The 20,828-nt window shown below is 47.1% G+C and overlaps 1 protein-coding gene across 5 annotated transcripts in view; it reads right to left on the minus strand.

Annotated features, from left to right (window-relative positions):
- gas2a (growth arrest-specific 2a) overlaps positions 1–20,828 on the minus strand; it is a 271,414-nt gene that overhangs the window by 188,332 nt on the left and 62,254 nt on the right. For all 5 annotated transcript variants that reach the window (XM_086008134.1, XM_086008135.1, XM_086008138.1 and 2 more), the window contains one exon: positions 2,781–2,902. In XM_086008134.1, the coding sequence (XP_085864260.1) occupies positions 2,781–2,902 (122 nt within the window). The remainder of the gene's footprint in view (positions 1–2,780; positions 2,903–20,828) is intronic.

Here is a 20,828-nt window from a genome sequence, read left to right on the forward strand (position 1 = left end):
AGAGCAGGGAAGCTATCCCAGGTGTCCTGGCCAATATATATCTCTCAATCAACATCACTAACACCGTTATCACCTTGCTGTTTGTGGGAGCTTGCTGTGTGCAAATTGGCTGCCGCGTTTCCTACATTACAACAATGACTGTACTTCATTGGCTGTAAAGCAATTTGGGACATCCGGGGGTCGTGAAAGGCACTATATAAATGTAAGTCTTTCCTTATCTATTCAAGCTTTGAGTTAAATTGTGTTTCTTTAGCAAAAAAACTGATAGCCACTGATCTGTAAGGCAAATATAACGCATAGGATTATGGTGCCTTGTAGATCACAATAGGATAGAATATTAAAATCCTCTTATTTTTTGGTACTAATTATCTGCTGATCAATTTTTTTTAAATTATTCGTTCATGAGGTGTGGACAACGCTAGCAAAGCCAGCATTTATTGCCCATCCCTAATTGTCCTTGAGAAGGTGGTGGTGAGCCACCTTCTTGAACCACTGCAGTCCGTGTGGTAAAGGTACTCTCATAGTGCTGTTAGGGAGGAAGTTCCAGGATTTTGAATCAGCGACAATGAAGGAATGGCGATATATTTCCAAGTCAGGATGGTGTATGACTTGGAGAGAATCTTGCAGGTGGTGGTGTTCCCATGTTTCTGCTGCCCTTGTCCTTCTATGAGGTAGAGGTTGCGGGTTTGCGAGGTGCTGTCGAAGAAATTTGTCGAGTTTCTGCAGTGCATCTTGTACATGGTATACTCTGCAACCACAGTGCGCCAGTGGTGGAGGGAGTGAATGTTTAAGGCGGTGGGTGGGGTGCCAATCAAACTAGCTACTTTGTCCTGGATGGTGTCGAGCTTCTTGAGTGTTGTTGGAGCTGCACTCATTCAGACAAGTGGAGAGTATTCCATCACACTTCTGACTTGTGCCTTGTAGATGGTGGAAAGGCTTAAAGGCTTTGGGGAGTCAGGAGGTGAGACACTCACTGCAGAATACCCAGCCTCTGACCTGCTCTTGTAGCCACAGTATTTATGTGGCTGGTCCAGTTAAGTTTCTGGTCAATGGTGACCCCCAGGATGTTGATGGTGGGGGATTCAGTGATGGTAATCCCATTGAATGTCACAGGGAGGGGGCTAGACTATCTCTTGTTGGAGATGGTCATTGTCTGGCACTTGTGTGGCGTGAATGTTACTTGCCACTTATCAGCCCAAGCCTGAATGTTATCCAGGTCTTGCAGCATGTGGGCACGGACTACTTCATTATCTGAGAAGTTGTGAATGGAATTGAACTGAACAATCATCAGCGAACATCCCCACTTCTGACCTTGTGATGGAGGGAATGTCATTGACGAAGCAGCTAAAGATGGTTGGGCCGAGGATACTGCCTTGAGGAACTCCTGCAGCGATGTCCTGGGGCTAAGATGATTGGCCTCCAACAACCACAACCATTTTCCTTTGTGCTAGGTATGACTCCAGCCAGTTGAGAGTTTTCCCCCTGATTCCCACTGACTTCAATTTTACTAGTGCCACTTGATGCCAGACTCAGTCAAATGCTGCCTTGATGTCAAGGGCAGTCACTCTCACTTCACCTCTAGAATTCAGCTCTTTTGTCCATGTTTGGAGCCGAGTGGTCCTAGCAGAACCCAAACTGAGCATTGGTGAGCAGGTTATTGGTGAGTAAGTGCCACTTGATAGCACTGTCGACGACACCTTCCGTCACTTTGCTGATGATTCAGAGTAGACTGATGGGACGGTAATTTGGCCAGATTGGATTTGTCCTGCTTTTTGTGGACAGGACATACTTGGGCTATTTTCCACAGTAGATGCCAGTGTTGTAGCTGTACTGGAACAGCTTGGCTAGAGGCAAGGCTAGTTCTAGAGCACCACAGCTGGGATGTTGTCGGGGCCCTCAGCCTTTGCTGTATCCAGTGCGGTCTGCCGTTTCTTGAGGAGTGGAGTGAATCGAATTGGCTGAAGACTGGCTTCTATGATGGTGGGGACCACAGAGGAGGCTGAGATGGATCTCCACTCGGCACTTCTGGCTAAAGATGGTTGCAAACACTTCAGCCTTGTCTTTTGCGCTCAAGTGCTGGGCTCCGCCATCATGGGGATGGGGATGTTCTTGGAGCCTCCTCCTCCCATTAGTTGTTTAATTGTCCACTACCATTCACGACTGGATGTGGCAGGACTACAGAGCATTGATCTGATCCGTTGGTTGTGGGATCGCTTAGCTGTGTCTATAGCATGCTGCTTCCGCTGTTTAGCATGCATGTCATCGTGAGTTGTTTCTTCCCCAGGTTGGCACCTCATTCTTAGGTACGCCCGGTGCTGCTCCTGGCATGGTCTTCTACACTCCTCATTGAACCAGGGTTGGTCGCCTGGCTTGATGGAAATGGTAGAGTGAGGGATATGCTGGGCTATGAGGTTACAAATTGTGGTGGTATACAATTCTGATAGATCTGTTCTAAATCTATCCCATTTAGCATGGTGGTAGTGCTACACAACACAATGGAGGTTGTCCTCAATGTGAAGACGGGACTTCTCCACAAAGGATCTGCAAATGCTTACAAATATCAATATTAGTTTTGGTTGTGAACTTCTTATTTTTTCAAATGATATATAACAAAAATCTCATAGAAGTCCAAGTAAAAAAAATCAGTTGCCGGTTTAACAACATTAATTATCCAAATCATCAAAACTTCATTTTTTTGCATGTTTGAAGGTTAAAATTTTTTAAATGTCACCTTCAATTGTAGTACAGTGTTAACCCTGGACTGTGGTTATCAGGCTTACCTTGGCAGCTTTGTTTTCACTGTTGTTTTCTTTGAATTTCTCTTGTAATGCTTGTGCCAGCTGACAGAGAAGTGCTCCATTATCTAGCTTTTCCATAAAGCTATCCGCAGTGATCTCTTTCCCTGGATGTTAGAAAAGTCAAGATAAAACAATGACAGGTGTATTCTGTTACATGCCACTGGGGATGCAAAGCGTCACAGAAGTAAGAATCAATAGAAAATATTTTGAAGTTGAAATCTATCGTCTTTTTCAGTCTGTTGTGACACAGATTCTATTATTTACATCACCACAATTGTACCAGTATGTTTGCTAAATCATGTCACTGACTTACTTTTAGTTCTGCACAACTGTTCTGTTGAGTTTTCTACCTTTTACAATATGTTATGATATACACCCATATACGGTAATAACATAGGCTTAACGCTACCCAAATTCATCGCAAAAATGTACACTTCTAAAATAAGCAACTGAAGATCAATATTCACTTATGCAAATGTTAACGGAGAAGCTGAAATTCGCATTACCCAATGCAACCCCGCATCACAACATCCACCCTGTAATGACAGAGGATTTTTTTTAATCCAGTGTTCTTTATGATTGATATTTATAGGTAATTTCAAATTCTTGTGTGTATTTTTGTTTAATAAAGCAATTTCTTTTTATTCTCATCATCTTTATCATCATAGATGAACTCCCTTCATGCTACTTTTCAAAATATTTTGTTTCTGAGTAAATAATTGCCTGACCATTCATGATCTCAATGCAGAGGAACATTTGACATTCTAGGCCATGCTGATTGCAATTATCCCCCTCCCCCCTCTCGTTGAGGCTATTCTCCCTAGTTTCACATTCCAAATTGCTGTTGTGATGATGTGGCTATCATCTCCAACACATCTTAGCCTATCCCCCAATTCCCCTGGCTCTTTCTTAAGGTGTCAGCCTTGGCTCAGTGGTAGCACCCTCGCCTCTGAGCAAGACGATCATGGGTTCAGGTTCCAGAGACTTGAGCACATAATCTAGGCTGGCACTTCAATGCAGTACTGAGGGAGTGCTGTACTATCGGAGGTGGCGTCTTCTGGATGACATGTTAAACCGAGGCCTCATCTGCCCTCTAAGGTGGACATAAAAGGTCCGATGGCACTATTCAAAGGGGAGTTTTCCTGGTGTCCTGGCTAACAATTATCCTTCAACCAACACCTAAAACAGATGATCGGGTCATTTATTTCTTTGCTGTGTGTGGGTCCTTGCTGTGTGGAAATTGGCTGCCATGTTTCCTTCATTACAACAGTGACTACATTTCAAAAAGTACTTCACTGGCTTTGGGACATCCTGAGGTCATGAACATCACGATACAAATGCAATTTAGTTCTACCTCTCAGTTTTAAATGCCCCACTCTTTACCACCCTACCTACTTTGCTTCAAAATCATCTTCATCTATTGTCCATCTTAGCCCCCATGTATTTTTCTCATTAAAATCTCCTCCATCTGTCTATGCTCAGTTTCTCCACCACATGGTTCCTTATACTCAATGATTTCAATCTTCATCTTAACTCCTCATTCCCTACTTCCAATACATCCTTGCCCGTCTCACTGTCCTCAATCTCACGTGCACCAACCTCCATGACAACTCCTTTAACTTCAAATGGGGTCTTGAGATCTCCAAGATTTAATAGCACTCTCTCAGACCACTTTTTCATCCACCAATTTCTATATATCCACTTTTATTTTCCACCCTTGGGAAAAACTACCCCCAACCTCCCTCTCTGATGTCCTCTGGCCTGTAAACTGAAATAATATTCATACCTCAGTTAATTACCTTTATCTCCTCCATAATATACTTGTCTCTGCATTCAATACCTTCATCCTCACTACATGTCAGAAGGTCTCTTACTCCACTGCTCCCCTTGGTACATCAGCTACATCCATGGACTCAAATACACAGGTCATAAGAGTGAATGGATCTGGCATGTGACTGACTTAGCAGTTCATCATCAGATTTGGCTGGAGCACCTCAATGTGTACCATTACCCTCTCTCCTTGCCTAAATCCTCTGACTACTCCAAAATAAACTTGCTGAATGGGCATATAATTGGCAAATTAATTTCATCATAGATAAGTGTGAGGTATTGGCCCAGATATTCCGATCACAGGCCTCCCACGGGCGGAGGACTGCGATCTGGAAAAATCTGCACCCTTATCTGAGGGCTCCCGGGACGCGCACACTTCCGATGCTGGGCCTCTCCAAACTCCAAGTGCGCAGGGCTCACGTATCCCAGAGGCGCAGGCGGTTCGCAGCGTCCCTGGGATCACGTAGGCCATGGGGAGCCAATCACAGAAGGGAATCTCCCTTCATACACTTGACAGGAAGACCTGTCAAATATATGAATGGAGATCACCCCCAAAACATAGTAAAACTTTAAATAATTTTTTTTAAATCACATTTTTAAAATGACTTGAAATTACAATAAATTAATTATTTTAAACAAAAATTTAAATTTTTGAAAAAAATAATTAAAGTTTCTTACGGGGCTGAAAATGAACTTACCTTTCTTTAAAGTATTTTTAAATGATAAATCAGTGAAATTTTTTAAAAACTTTTTTCAACTCTTATCCTGGTGAAAACAAGCCTTATGCCTGCTTTTACCAGGTGTAAGAATTGTAAGGGTTTTCTGCGGGCGGAGGGTCTCTAAAAAGCAGAACTATCCGCCCGCAGAGACCCTTCTCCAGTGCAGCCGGAGGATCTATCAAGACCATTCTTGACAGATCGGAAATGCCGGTTTCCAGCGCATGTGCTGTGCATGCCTGAAACCGGCATTTCCGATGTCCCTATGGGTGAATACACAGCACCTACCCACCCATAGGGATCGGAATATGCGGCCCATTACCTTTTGGTAAGAAAAATAAGGAGGTTACTTGAAAAATATGAATCTAAATGGGGTAGAGGAGCAAAGCGATCTGGAAGTACAAATACACAAATCACTAAAAGTTGTGATGCAGGTTAATAAGGCCATAAGAAAAGGCAAACCAAGCAGTATGGTTTATTTCTAGAGGGATAGAATTTAAAAGTAGAGAAGTCATGCTAAGCTTGTATCGAACCTTTGTTAGACCACACTTGGAGTACAGGTAGACTATCCTTTATCCGAAAACCTTGGGACCAGCTGTGTTTCGGTTTTCGGAATTTTTCGGATTTCAGAAGGTTTTCGTCTCCGTATCTGACAACAAACACTGTTGCTTAGCAACAGCTTGTAAACACTCGGGCCCTGCCTTGGAAGCGTCTCTGAAGCTGTTGCTAAGCTACAGAGACTCTTTCCACAGCCTGACTGTTTAAAAAAATGCTAGGGGAAGAAAATGCTAGGGGAAGAAAAAAAACCTAACAAAACGGCTGCTGATTTCTGCCGTTAGATCGAGGTTTCCGGCTCCCCCTGCTCCGTATCTGAATTCCTTGACTTAGCGGGGGTCTGGGGCTTGACTGCCGCCGCCAGTTGTGGGAAAGCCGGATATCGGCTGACTCCTACACTAAGCTGGCCCGCAAATCAGGTCGGGCGGGGGGGGGAAAAGAAAAGACTATCGGACGGGCCGCTGCAGCTATCGGACGGGCCGCTGTATTGTTGGGTTCACTCTCCCGGTACCTCCTTCACACTGCCCGGCTCGGCCTGCAATCTCCTACCCAGGAGGGAACTCTGTGACCCTCTGCCCTGCTCACAGGGAAAGGCAGAGCTCCCGGACCACTCCTGTCATGTTTGGCGCCACTCGGGTCATGTCGTGCGCACGACTTACGCTCCACGAAAAAACTTTCGGTTTTTAGAGGTTTGCGGTTTTCGGAAGTGCGGATAAAGGATAGTCTACCTGTACTGTGTACCGTTCTGGTTGCCATATTATAAAAAGGATATAGAGGCATTGGCAAGGGTGTAAAAATGGTTTACAAGGGTGATACCAGAACTGTGAGGTTATACCTAATAGAGGTCTTTAAAATTATGAAAGGTTTTGATAGAGCAGACACAGAGAGAGTGGGGGTAATTTTAACCCCAAAAAACTGGATGGGTTGGGGTTGGGTGCAATGTAGAAATTTTAAAAATCTCAAATCCAACCCCAACCTGCTTCCAACCCACCCACTTCTGGGTTTAACAAAGGCAGGACAGGCGGTGGGCAACCAACCCGCTCCCAGGAGGCGGGTTGTCCATTTAAATATTATAATGAGACTGCATGCCTCAGATTTAATGGGCTAGATTTTCATGGAGCCGTCAGGTGGGGTTTCAGGCGTGTGGGGGGGAAAATCCCGAATTTGGGGGTCCTGACACCATCCCGCCCCACGTAAGTTTCAGGGGCGGCAGGTACCCGCCCCGCACTGGGACCCGCCGAAACCAGGCGGGAAGGGATTAGTGCCAATTAACTGCCTGTTAACAGGTAGTTAACAGGCAGTTTTTAGCCTAATCCCTATTTTGAGGGGTTTCGTGTGGGTTTCCCGGCGGCTCCAAACCACGCCAGGTTAGAGCAGGCGGGCCGTCGGGTTGAAGGAGTTGGAGGGGTCGTGATGTTGGCGCTCAGGTGAGTGATGGGTGCATGAGTGCAAAGGTAAGTGTGTTTGGTGTGTCTAAAGTGTGTAAAGAACTTTTACTTACCTGTACTTACCTTCACAGCCTTTCTTCCTGTAGCCATCGGGAGCCCATCACTCAGCCGGCACTTAAAGCTGAACGGCTGCGATCTGTGAAAAGTGACAGCCTTCAGCTTTGAGTGCCGGTAAGAGTTCTAACTGAGTCTGTACAGAATGACTCATGGTAGAACTCAGACTGTCAGTGTTTGACAGCTTCAAACAGCTGTGAAACACTGATATTTCATCTGTCAAGAACTCTTGACAGATAAAATTTCAGTCTGTGACATCACCTGTTGCCGGGTGGCCCTTAATTGGCCTGCTGAGCCCGCTGGGCGGGCTCAACAAGGTCAATCAAGGGAAAATTGCGCGGATTGGCCGGACGTCGAAGTAGGCGGGTCAAAAACCCAAAAGGGAAAGTCCCGCCTTCTTCCTGACAGGTTCGGGAAAATCTACCCCAATCTGTCTTCAAGGTTTAACCCTGGCTAGCTGGATTTCCCAGGCTTCGGGAAACCCAGCAGATAAAGGGAGGAGAGGATTGCTTCGTGGAAAAGGTAAGTGCCTTTACAGCACTTGTGGACCAGGAGGAGCAGGACTGCTTCCCCAAGCCCCCCAAGCTTATCCTCTTCCCTGCTATCGGACTCCCCCCCCACCCCACCCCCACCATTCAAAGAGCCCCACCCCTACCCCCGCCCAGAATTGGACACCTGACCCCTCCCCTGGGATTGGGGATCAAACCCACCCCTGGGATCCGACCCCCAACACCCCCTACCCCCCCCAGGATTGAACATCTGACCCCTCCCTTGGGATTGGGGATCAAACCCACCCCTGGGATCCAACCCCCAACCCCCCTACCCCCCCAGGATTGGACATCTGACCCCTCCCCTGGGATTGGGGATCAAACCCACCCCTGGGATCTGACCCCCGACCCACCCCCCGAATCTGACCACACCTTCCCCCCCCCCCACTAATGCAGCAGTAGGCTCTCTACCTGCTCCTGCAGCTGTAGCCTCCACCAGAGTGTTCCCTGCCCGATAGGGAGCCAAGCCTGTCAATCAGCTGGCTTCCGGGCGGGGATCCTGGTTAAAAAAAAGCACGCTGTGGAGTTAAAACTCCACAGCATGCAGGCCCAACCAAATCTCCTACCCCACCCCCCGCCCCCACCCCCGCCCCCCGCCCCCGCCCCCGCCCCCCCGCTTACGCAACCCGTCCCAGTCACTATCGGGGCCAGTGTTTCCACTTGTGGGGAAGAGCAAAATTGGAGGCCATCAATATAAGATAGTCATCAATAAATCAAATAGGGAATTCAGAAGAAACTTCTTTACCCAGAGAGTGATGAGAATGTGGAACTCGCTACCACAGGAAGTAGTTGAGTGGAATAGTATAGATGCATTTAAGGAGAAGCTAGATAAGCATATGAGGGAGAAGGAAATTGAGGGATATGCTGATAGAGTTAGATAAGGATGAGAGGAAGCTCAAGTGGATCATGGACTTGTTGGGCTGAATGGCCTGTTTCGGTGCTATATATTCTATGTAAAATTATCTTGGAGCGTAGAAGCAACGCTAAACTCTTATTATCCACTTATTATCCACTTCTAACCATCTAATCCATCTTATTTCTATGCTACCTTTAGCCTCCCTTCAGATTCTAAATTTGAGGAACTTATGGACTACTTATCCAAAATCAAGGTTACCTGCAGTAGTACCCATGCATCTGCCCCCTACACCAATCTCAATCCCTGCTCCTCCTCTTCCAAATGGCCCTCCTAACCTAACCTTATTCTATCATTTTCCCCCATCTTTCCCACATTCTCACTAAACTCATCTTGTCCATGAAACACACTACCTGCTCACTCAAACCCTTTCCCTCTAAGTAACTTCTCCTCGTCATGCCCAGCCAACTTCCTCTCCTCATCCCTGTTTGCAGCATCATCGATCTATTTCCATCAACTGGCATTATCCCTATCTCCTTTAACAGGCATCAGCCCCTCTTCAGAAGAAAACCCTTGTCCCCGCTCACACCCTTCACTCCTCCAACACTATTCTACTCCTTGTCCCCATCCTCTTCGCTCCTCCATTGATGGTTGTTCCTTCAGTCACTACACCTCTAGAACTCTCTCCCAAAATCTCTCTGCCTTACCTCCTCCCTACCAGCTTTCAGAAACCTTCTAAACACTTGGGCCTAGAAATTCATTAAGGCGCTGCCAGTTAACGCCTAAAGGGTGATTTTGCGCCAAAAATGAGTTTGCGCAGATATTCAGCGCAGCGGTATTGGCAGCGGTAGCCGTTAGCGCTGCGCCGGCACCGATGACGTCATTGGTGTGCGCAGTGCCCCGGTTCCGCCCCGAAACCGCGCCGATCCCCATATTTAGTTGCGGCCGCCTCCTCCGAAGCGGCCGCAAACAGCGACCAGAAAATGGGGCCGTCCTGCTGCCTTAGTGGGGCGCTTTAAAGCGGAAGGTGCGGCTGGACGCTTTTGCGGCGGCCGCCTGCCCGCACCTCCTTCCCCGGCCTCCTCCACCACCCCCCCCCCGCGGCATTGCCGGCTGCTTTCCGCGAGCCCGGCACTTCTCCGTGGTGCCGGGCTCATTTGCCGGCACTATCCAGCGGCGATCTCCCCGTTACAGGCAGCTCCCCCTTAAGAGAAGGAGGAGGCCTGCAGTACCGCAGCCTGCCACTCCGCAGCGCCTGGCGCAGCGGCACCAAGAGCGCTGATATTCAGTGTCAGCGCACCAAGCGGAGGCGGGCACACCCTGGTATAGCGCCCGCTTCCGAATTGGGGCGCTAACAATGAATATCTGACGATCGCTACAGGCTTCCCGCCCAGCGCTAACTTTTGGGCGCTAGCCAGCTGGCGGGGCCATAGTGAATTTCTGGGCCTTGTATTTTCTCTGATCTTTTGGCCTTCCACTTTAACTCTATTTCTACAAATTATTTTCCTTTTTGCTCGATGTCCATTTCATGCTCAGATCTATAAAGCACTCTGATATGTCTTTCCAATGTCAGTAACACTATATTTTTGTTCTAATTTTTAAATTACTTGGGGCAAGAGGGTAAAAGTACAGTCTGACAGCTGAATGCTGTGCTTTCAAACTGAAATGAGGACATGAGATTTTATATTATCACAAGACACTGACACATGGAGCAGGCATTCAGTAAAAGGTTTCCACATAATTAAAATATTGTGGTTGGTTTTTTTTCTGTCAAAGGGGATACAGAATACTTGGTTTGAAATATTATGCAGCTTTTCAGTAATGTTAGCTTATTAGCAGGCCACTCAGTTGTATTGAACCGCTATAAAGAATAACAAGAAAATTACCGGGAAGACCACTCGGCTGTGACCTAGGCATCGAATAAGGGCACAACAAAGGCACAACTAGCCCGATCGACCCTGCAAAGTCCTTCTCACTAACATCTAGGGACCGGTGCCAAAGTTCGGAGTGCTGCCTCACAAACTAGTCAAGCAACAGCTCGAGTCATATTCAGGGAATTATATCTGTCAACCAATAGTGGTTAGCACTGTTGCCTCACAGCGCCAGGGACCCGGGTTCGAATCCAGCCTCGGGTGACTGTCTGTGTGGAGTTTGCACATTCTCCCCGTGTTTGCGTGGGTTTCCTCCGGGTGCTCCGGTTTCCTCCCACAGTCCAAAGATGTGCAGGTTAGGTTGATTGGCTATGATAAAATTGACCCTTAGTGTTAGGGGGATTAAATACGTGGGGCTACGGGGATAGGGTGGGATATGTGTTGATGTAGGGGTTACGGGGATCGGGTGGGATATGTGTCGGTGCAGGCTCGATGGGCCGAAATGGCCTCTATCTGCACTGTGAGGTTTCTGTGATTCTGATTCTGAACATCCCAGACTCCCCCTTCATCATCCCTAGGTATGTCCTGTCCTGGCAGGACAGACTCACAAGAGATGGGGGGCACAATGGTATACAGTCAGGTGAGATTGGCCTTGGGAGTTCTCAACATTGACTCTGGACCCCATGAAGTCTCATGGCTTCAAGTCAAACATGGACAATGAAGTCTCCTGCTGATTACCACCTACCGCCCTTCCTCAGTTGGTGAATCAGTACTCCTCCATGATGAACACTACTTGGAGGAAGCACTGAGAGTAACGAGGTCAGAATGTACTCTAGGTGGGAAACTTCAATGTCCATCACCAAGAGTTAGTCGGTAGTATCACCACTAACCAAGTCCTGAAGGATATAGCTGCCAGACTGGGCTTACCGCAGGTAGTGAGAGAACCAACACGAGGGAATAACCTACTCGACCTCGTCCTCACCAATATCCCTGTTGTAGATGTGTCTGTCCATGACAGCATTGATAGGAGTCCATGTGAAGAGTAAGTCCTGCCTTCACACTGAGGAAACTCTCCATCCTGTTGTGGGATAGATTAAGAACAGATCTAACAGCTGAAAACTGGGCATCCATGAGGTGCTGTGTGTAGTGTATGTACCTTTAAGGGGAGAACTACTTTATACAGCTCCTGTATACTGTAGTACCGGCAGTGACCACACCTGTATATAAACCCTGAGTAGGGATCTGTACGTTTAGTTTTTAGAGTAACCCTCATCCAGTAAATACCTGTTGATTGTTCCCTGCAGTCTCGTGTCTAGTTATTGAAGGACACACAACATCAAAATACACGGATCTAACATTGGCGACGAGGCAGATTCGAACCTACCTGCAACTCTGCATCACCTCCCAGGGATTCGCTCCTGGAGAACAGTGCAAGAAGGTCGAGTTCAGAAGCACGGGCGTCGACCACGAGCAACCGCCCAGTCATCCAGTGGAGATTTGAGCATTGCAGGGGAGGCTGTTGAGAGCTGGGCTTGGTTCTCCAGTCACGGTGGTCCAGCGAAACGGGCTGGCAACAGGTACGGCACAGACCCTTCCCGGACAGCGGCGGCTAGAGCTGACCGATGGCACAGAAAAGGCCGAGCAGCATCGACGGGAGAAGAGAGAGGGCAGAGCGCACAGGGCGCAGCCGGTGTTCAGGACCGAGCGGCGTCGACGGGAGAAGAGAGAGAGGCACGAAGGAAAACGCGCAGAGCGCAGCCGGTGTTCAAGGGACGAGCAGCATCAGCGGGGAAGAAAGGGAAATGCGCAGAGCGCAGCCAGTGTTCAAGGGCCGAGCAGTCGCAGCGGAGAAGAAGGGAGAGCGCGGGAAACGCCATTTTGAGCCACAGCGGAAAAGAAGGAAGAGCGGGGGAAAACGCCATTTTGAGCCGCAGCGGAGAAGAAGGGAGAGCGCAGGAAAACACCATTTTGAGCCGCGAGAAGAAGGGAGAGTGCGGGAAAACGCCATTTTGAGCCAGTCTAACCACACCCAGGGATGCCGAAGAGTGGCAGTATCACAGTGTTCGACAATGAACTCGAAGATTGGACGACATATGTCGAACGCATAGAAGTGTACTGCAAGGCGAATGAAGTGCTAGATGAGAGGAAAGCGCTGGTATTGTTGAATTCAATGGGTGAAAAAACGTATGGCTTATGCGAAACCTAGTAACCCCAGAGAAGCCAGTGGAAAAGGATTTTGGAAACATAGTGTCAATCCTACAGAACCACTTAAACCCCACACCGCTGCTGATAGCAGAAAGATTTAAGTTTCACAAAAGGAACCAGCATAAAGATGAAAGTAATGCTGAGTATTTAACGGAACTGCGCAAGCTATCGAAACACTGCCAGTTTGGAACGGAACTAGCAGATACTTTAAGGGACAAGTTTGTGTGTGGGCTTCAAAGTGAAGGAACCCAGAAACGGCTTCTATCAGAAAAGGATCTTACGCTGGACAAGGCTTTCAGCATGGCAGTATCACACGAAGCAGCCACACGGGGCGCTGCAGAGATACAACGGAGACCGCAAGAATATGGCACAAATGAAATGTCATACGGAACAGTGAAGTGCTATTGCTGCGGCAGAACACACGACCATAATGATTGCTGGTTCAAGGACAAAGTGTGCAGACAGTGTGGAAAAATAGGATACATAGCAAGAGTCTGCAGGTCGGAAAAGAAAACCAGCAGCAAGAAATCTCCACAGGAGAAGTACAAGAAGGTACATAAGGTGACGGAGAGTAGTTCAGACGAACAGAAAAGTGATACAGACTCCGGAAGCAAGGAGCTGGGTTGTCTGAAACTACATAAGGTGATCAAAACGGAGGATCACCAAACTATCTGGGTCACGCTCAAGATAGCTGGAGTCCAAGTGAAAATGGAATTGGACACAGGATCAGCCCTAACAGTCATAAACCGAAGGGACTACAAGCGGCTATTCTCACATATACCCTTGAGAGATACAGAGATTGTCTTGAAGACGTACACGGGGCAAAAAGTCTACCCCAAAGGAAAAATAAGGGTGAACGTTATATATAACGGTAAGGAAACACCAAAAATGGACCTATATGTATTGCCAGATGGAGGACCACCACTACTAGGACGTGAATGGATCCGGAAGATACAGCTAGATTGGCATTCCATACAAGCACTGACTGTAGATGCCAAAAAGGATGACGACGCCGCCACACCTGGACGACTGTCAAAAATGCTAACTGACGCACAAGAAGTGTTCCAGGAGGGACTTCGAACACTAAAAGGCATAACAGCGACGATCAAAATAGAGGAAAATGCAAGCCCAAAGTTTTTTAAGGCTAGACTGGTGCCTTATGCGATCCGCCCAGCCGTCGAAGCAGAGCTGGAAGGTTTGGAACGTTCAGGAGTACTGTCCAAAGTGGACTGGAGTGAGTGGGCTACACCCATCGTTCCTGTAATGAAGAGGTCGTTGAGTAATACGCCTGGAGAACCAAAGAAGGTTCGCATCTGTGGGGACTTTAAGGTGACAGTGAACCCAGTCCTTCACACGGTACAATATCCGCTTCTGCGGATTGAAGATATTTTCGCCTCGCTATCTGGAGGGAAACGCTTCACTAAGATTGATCTGGCCCAGGCGTACCTGCAAATGGAGGTAGAAGAAGCCTCGAAACAGTACCTCACGATCAACACTCATAAAGGTCTCTACCAATACAACAGGCTGGTGTTCGGGGTAGCATCAGCTCCGGCTATTTGGCAAAGGGCAATGGATCAAGTCCTGCAAGGGATTCCAGGGACCCAGTGTTATTTGGACGACATCCTGGTCACGGGCGAAAATGACAGTGATCACCTCGCCAACCTGGAGCAGGTGCTCACTAGATTGAAGGAATATGGGCTCTGAGCAAATCGCCACAAATGCGAGTTTTTCCAGAAGCAGATCTCGTATTGTGGCCACGTTATTGATGAAGAGGGGTTACATAAGTCCCCTGAAAAGATTGAGGCAGTAGTCAAGGCTCCAGCACCGGAAAATGTGTCACAACTGAGGTCGTTCCTCGGGCTGGTGAACTACTACCATAAGTTCTTGCCGAATTTGTCTACAGTACTACACCCACTGAACACCCTACTGCAAACGGGGGTACCATGGAAGTGGAATGACGAATGTAAACGAGCTTTCCAGAAGTGCAAAGAATTGATCACATCAAAAGAGGTGTTGGCCCATTTCAACCCAGCACTACCAATTCGGTTGGCGTGTGATGCATCACCCTATGGCATTGGAGCGGTGCTGTCGCACAAGTTCCCGGACGGTTCGGAGAGGCCAGTAGCCTTTGCGTCTCGGTTACTAACCTCAGCCGAGTGTAACTACGCCCAGATTGACAGGGAGGCCCTCAGCCTAGTGTGGGGAGTGAAAAAGTTCAACCACTATCTGCACGGGCAGAAGTTCACCTTGCTGACTGACCACCAACCACTTGTCTCCATCTTTAATCCAAAGAAGTGCGTGCCGGTGATGACTGCGCAACGGCTACAAAGATGGTCCCTTTTTCTAGGGGCGAACCAATATGAAATCGAGTATAAGGGCAGGAAACAGCATGGAAACGCTGATGGGCTATCACGCCTGCCACTGCCTACTGTGGAGGAAGCACCAGCAGTGGACCCTGTCGAAATATTTTATTCGATTATAATTGAACGCTTGCCAGTAACTAACGCTGATATCGAGAAGGAGACCCGAAATGACCCGACACTGTCTCGGGTATACGACTTGATGGTGAGGGGGTGGCCAACACATGGCGACTCACTGTTGCCAGCATTCTCATCCAGAAGAGAACAGCTGTCAGTATGCCAGGGGACCTTGATGTGTGGGTCCCGAGTGGTAATTCCACCCAAGTTAAGGGAGAGATTGCTCAATGAGCTTCACGAAGGCCATCTGGGAGGGGTGAAAATGAAAAGCCTTGCTAGGGCTTATGTGTGGTGGCCGGGGATCGATCAGCAAATTGAAGACCTGACAAAGAGCTGTTCAGGATGCCAGAAGATCCAAAATGCACCACCACATGCCCCTCTACACCCATGGGAGTGGCCCTCATCTCCATGGCAACGGGTGCATATTGATTTTGCTGGTCCATTCATGGACTCAACGTTTCTAATAGCCGTGGATGCGCACTCGAAATGGCCTGAGGTGATCAAAATGTCTTCCACCACCACGGAGAAAACTTGCAGTCCTACGGACCATATTTGCCAGGAACGGCTTGCCAGAGCAGATTTGCTCTGATAACGGACCACAGTTTGTGTCCGAAGAGTTTCGAAGATTCATGAAAAGGAATGGGGTAAGGCATTACACATCCACCCCGCATCATACAGCCACAAATGGATTGGCTGAGAGGTTCGTACAAACCTTTAAGAAAGCAGTAAGGGCCATGTGCGATGACGACATTCCACTGCAGCATAAGGTGGACAATTTCCTGTTAGCCTGCAGAAATGCGACACATGCAGTCACCAACCAGACCCCGGCCATGATGTTCTTTAACCGAAGGTTGAGATCTCGTCTGGATTTGCTCAGACCAAATGGACGAAGAGATGTTGAGAATAAGCAATTCCAGCACATCAATGAGAAGCCGACAAGGAGCTTCAATGTAGGGCAACCAGTCTTGGCCCGCGACTACCGAACAGAGAAATGGCAACCAGGAACGATATGCACACGGCAGGGGCCACTAATGTACACAGTGGATGTTGGGGAGAACATTGTGAGATGCCATGTCGACCAGATCCTAGAGTCACAGGAACGAGTTAACCCCATGTCTCGCGCACCTGGTGATGAACCCGACATACAGGTAGCATCTACCCCAGAAACAGTAGCATCGGAAGTTGATGAACCAACTGACGACAGGGGGCCTCCGCACCAAGAACAAGACACTCAGGAAAGGCGCTATCCAGAAAGGATCAGGAAGCCGCCCCAAAGACTGAATTTATTGTTTTGATTTCTTTTTGGGTTCAATAAAGACTCATTTCTGAAAGAGAATGTTGTTTAATCTAAAGTCTTGTTCAAGACTTTCTACAGCTTTTTACAGAACACACTATGCTGTGATGCATCTAGAATGAAACTGAAAGTAAAACTCCTCTGGACTGCTTGTCTCTCACATGACCTCTGCTGGTCAGGCACAAGTAATCAAAAACACAGACAAATATGCTGTAAGGCGTAAGTAATCAAACACAGACAAATATCATCACTATTTGCTGATATCATTACATCTCCCTTTCTTAAAACAAAAGTATTTTACTTTTAACTAACAACATTTAATGAACTTACATTATCATTATCATGATCGAGGTTTTTTACCCTTGCTTTGTGTGTTCACATGAAATATGTCAATACACTAGAACTTGAAGAAAGAATAAGATAACATTACTTCCTTCTTTAACAATAGTCCTTAAATTTGCTCAATGAGTCTCTCAGGAGGCTTCACGTGTCTTGAGGATTTTCTGATTGATTGTCCTTGAATCTGAGTTGTTGCCTCAGATGATTGGTTCTCAGCTGTGTGATCAGGTTGTTCACCAGTATCAGTCTCTTGACCTGCTGTGGCTGGTCCCATGAGAAGATCTCGACGATTTCTTCTCAGAACAGCACCCTCATCTGTCTGAATGGTGTATGATCTTGGTTGAACTTCACTCAGGACAGTTCCCTTCTCCGTCCATGTGTTTGTTTTGTCTTTGAACCTTACTTGGTCACCAGTGTGGAGTTCAGGTAGGTTTTGTGTTCCTCTGTCATAATAGTACTTTTGCTTTTCTTTCTGTTGTTCTTTGAACTTCCTCACTTTCTCCCCCTCTTTTGTTTTCAGGAGGTTCTCCGGGATGGGTAGGTTTGACCTTAGCCGACGTCCCATCAGGAGTTGGGCTGGTGACATACCACACTCGAGCGGCGTTGTGCGGTATACAAGCATGCTTTGGTAGAAGTCAGTTCCACTGTCTTTTGCCTTGTACATCAGTCTTTTCACTGTCTGGACCGATTTTTCCACTAGTCCATTGGACTGTGGATAGTGAGGACTTGACGTTGTGTGGACAAAGTCCCACTCTTTGGCAAAGTGTCGGAAATTTGCATTGTTAAACTGGGGTCCGTTGTCTGTGAAGACCTCGCTTGCCACGCCATGTCTGGAGAATATGGCTTTCATACTTCTTATCACAGCTTCTGCAGTGGTGGTGTACAGTCTACAAACCTCTGGATACAGGGAGTAATAGTCTGTGATGACAAGATAGTCCTTCCCTTGACATACAAATAGGTCAGCGCCTACCTTCTGGTAAGGTCTGTCTGGTGCTGGGTGTGGCTTTAGTGGTTCTACCGGATTGCTTGCTCGATATTTCAGGCATATTGTGCAGTTTGACACCTCATTTGTCACATCTTGGTTGATTCGTGGCCAGTACATCACCTCTCGTGCTCTTTTCTTACACTTTTCGATTCCCAGATGTCCTCCATGGATCTTTTTTAGCATCTCTCTTCTCAGACTCTTTGGGATAACTATTTTACTTCCTTTGTAGATGATGTCTTCGACCACTGATAGTTCCGCCCTGCAGTTCCAGTACTCTGCTATATCAGGTGAGCAGCCTTGCTTCATGTTGGGCCATCCATCCAAGATGCTTTTTCTCAGTCGTCTCATTGTTTCATCTTTGTTTGTCTCAGTCTTTATGAGCTCCATTTTTGCATCTGCTATGGGCAGTGCCCTTGTGATCATGTCCACGTAGGCGTTCACTTTTTCATCCATTGTGGTGTTTGCGGGCTCACTTTGGTCAACAGCTCTGGACAACGTGTCTGCTGTATACATCAGCTTACCCGGTGTGTACGCAACATTCAATGTATAGCGTTGCAGCCTGATCATCATTCTTTGTATTCTAAGCGGACAGCTATACAGCGGCTTTTGGAACAATGCAATCAAGGGCTTATGGTCAGTCTCTACACTGATTGCTTGTCCTGCCACAAACTGGTGAAATCTTTCACAGGCGTATGTGATGCTGAGCAGCTCCTTTTCTATTTGAGCATATCGCGTCTCCGCGTCTGTCATTGAGCGCGATGCATATGCAATAGGTTGCCAGTAGTCATATTGTTGCAGAAGAACGGCACCGAGCCCACTCTGTGATGCATCTGATGATATCTTGATGGGTCTCGCTGGGTCATAAAACCTCAGAACTGGTTCCTCTGTGAGCAGTTTCTTTAGATCGCTCCATGACTTCTCATGCTCATGATTCCATTCCCATTCTATGTTCTTTTCAGTTAGTCTTCTCAGTGGCACTATTTTTTCTGAGAGGTTGGATATGAATTTACCCATGTAGTTGATCATTCCATTAAACCTCTGCACGTCCTTTTTGCATTGTGGCCTTGGCATATTCTCAATGGCGGACACCTTTCTGGGATCTGGTCTGATGCCCTCACTGCTAAGGATATCTCCCACGAATGTCAGTTCTGTCACCCCGAGCTGGCATTTCTCTCTATTCAGCTTCAGGTTTGTTTTCCTTGTTGCTTCCAGCACTTTTTTCAGTCTCTCGTCATGCTCAGTTCTCGTGGTTCCCCATACTATGATGTCATCCATTGATGTATCAACTCCCTCCAGGCGCTCATAGATCATATGGATAGTCTTGTGATACACTTCAGGAGCTGAGGCAATGCCAAATGGTAACCTTAGGAATCTGTATCTGCCAAATGGAGTGTTGAACGTGCACAGTCTTGAACTTGCTTCGTCCAGCTTCATCTGCCAAAATCCTGAGGACGCATCTAACTTGCTGAAATATTTTGCATTTGCAAACTGTGCCATGATTTCCTCACGTGTAGGAAGCTTGAAGTGCTCTCTCTTTATTGCTCTGTTTAGATCTCTTGGATCCAGGCAAATTCTGAGCTTTCCATTCTTTTTGTCCACTACGACGAGGGAACTCACCCACTCAGTTGGCTCATCTATCTTCTGAATCACGTTCAGGCTTTCCATCCTGTCCAACTCTGCCTTCAGTTGCTTTTGAAGAGCAAACGGAACTTTTCTGCATGGATGTATGACCGGTGTCATACTTTTATCTACTCTGATCGTGTGTTCTCCTGGAATGCAGCCTAGACCCTTAAATAGGTCTTTGTACTCTTTCATGAGTTCAACATAGACTGTCTCTCCTTCGCTTTCCACAACGAGGACTCTCTTTACCAGGTTCGGTCTCTCACAGGCTTTTAACCCTAGTATGGCTTGCACATCCTTTGGCACCACGATTAATGCTAGCGTGTGCTCTCTGTCCTTGTGTGTTACTTTGACAATGCATTTTCCTTCCACTGGTATATCAGTACCTGAGTATCCGGTCACTTTCACTTGTATTCCATGTAACTTTGGTCTGGGTCTAATTCTCTTAAAATCGGTCTCTGATATCACATTAACTTGTGCTCCAGTATCCAATTTAAATGGAATGTGTATGTCATTCACTTTTAGTGTCAACATCCAGTCTCTTTCTTTTTTGTTTTCAGACACAACATTTACATTGAATTCCTCTATCTCGCTTTCATCTACTGTATGGACCTTGCTTTGTTGCGCTTGGTTCTTACAGCAACGGGCATAATGGTTGTTTTTGTTGCATCTATTGCATGTTTTACCATATGCTGGACACTTTCTTGGTGGATGCTGTGTACCGCATCGACTACATGACTTCCGATTGTCTCTTTCATTTTCGTTTGCTGGCCACATCTCTTTTTTCACATTGGCGCTCTCTTTGTTAAACGGTTTGTATCCGTTCTTTCTCACTGCATCCACGTTGCAGCTACTGTCACTGAACAGCTCCTTTGCCTGCAACTTCACAGACTCTGTAGCCCTACACAATGCTATGGCTTTTCCCAGGTCTAGATCTTGCTCTCTTAGCAGCCTTTCCCTTAGACCATTATCTGGAATACCACACACCAGTCTGTCTTTTATCAGCGAGTCTGTGAGTCCCCCAAATTCACACGATTTGCTCCGGTTTCTCAGTTCAGTCACATACTGATCAATAGTCTCGCCGATTTTCTGTACACATGTGAAAAATTTGTGCCTCTCAAAGGTCACGTTGCGTTTAGGTATGCAGTAGGCCTCAAACTGTTCCATTATTTTATCTAGCTTCATTTTGTCTCCATCAACAGCAAATATGAAATTATTATATACCTCCAGCGCTG

This window comes from Somniosus microcephalus, chromosome 15 (genome assembly GCF_052327205.1).
Source record: "Somniosus microcephalus isolate GS21.2 chromosome 15, FLI_Smic_1.0, whole genome shotgun sequence".
Lineage (NCBI taxonomy): Eukaryota > Metazoa > Chordata > Chondrichthyes > Squaliformes > Somniosidae > Somniosus > Somniosus microcephalus.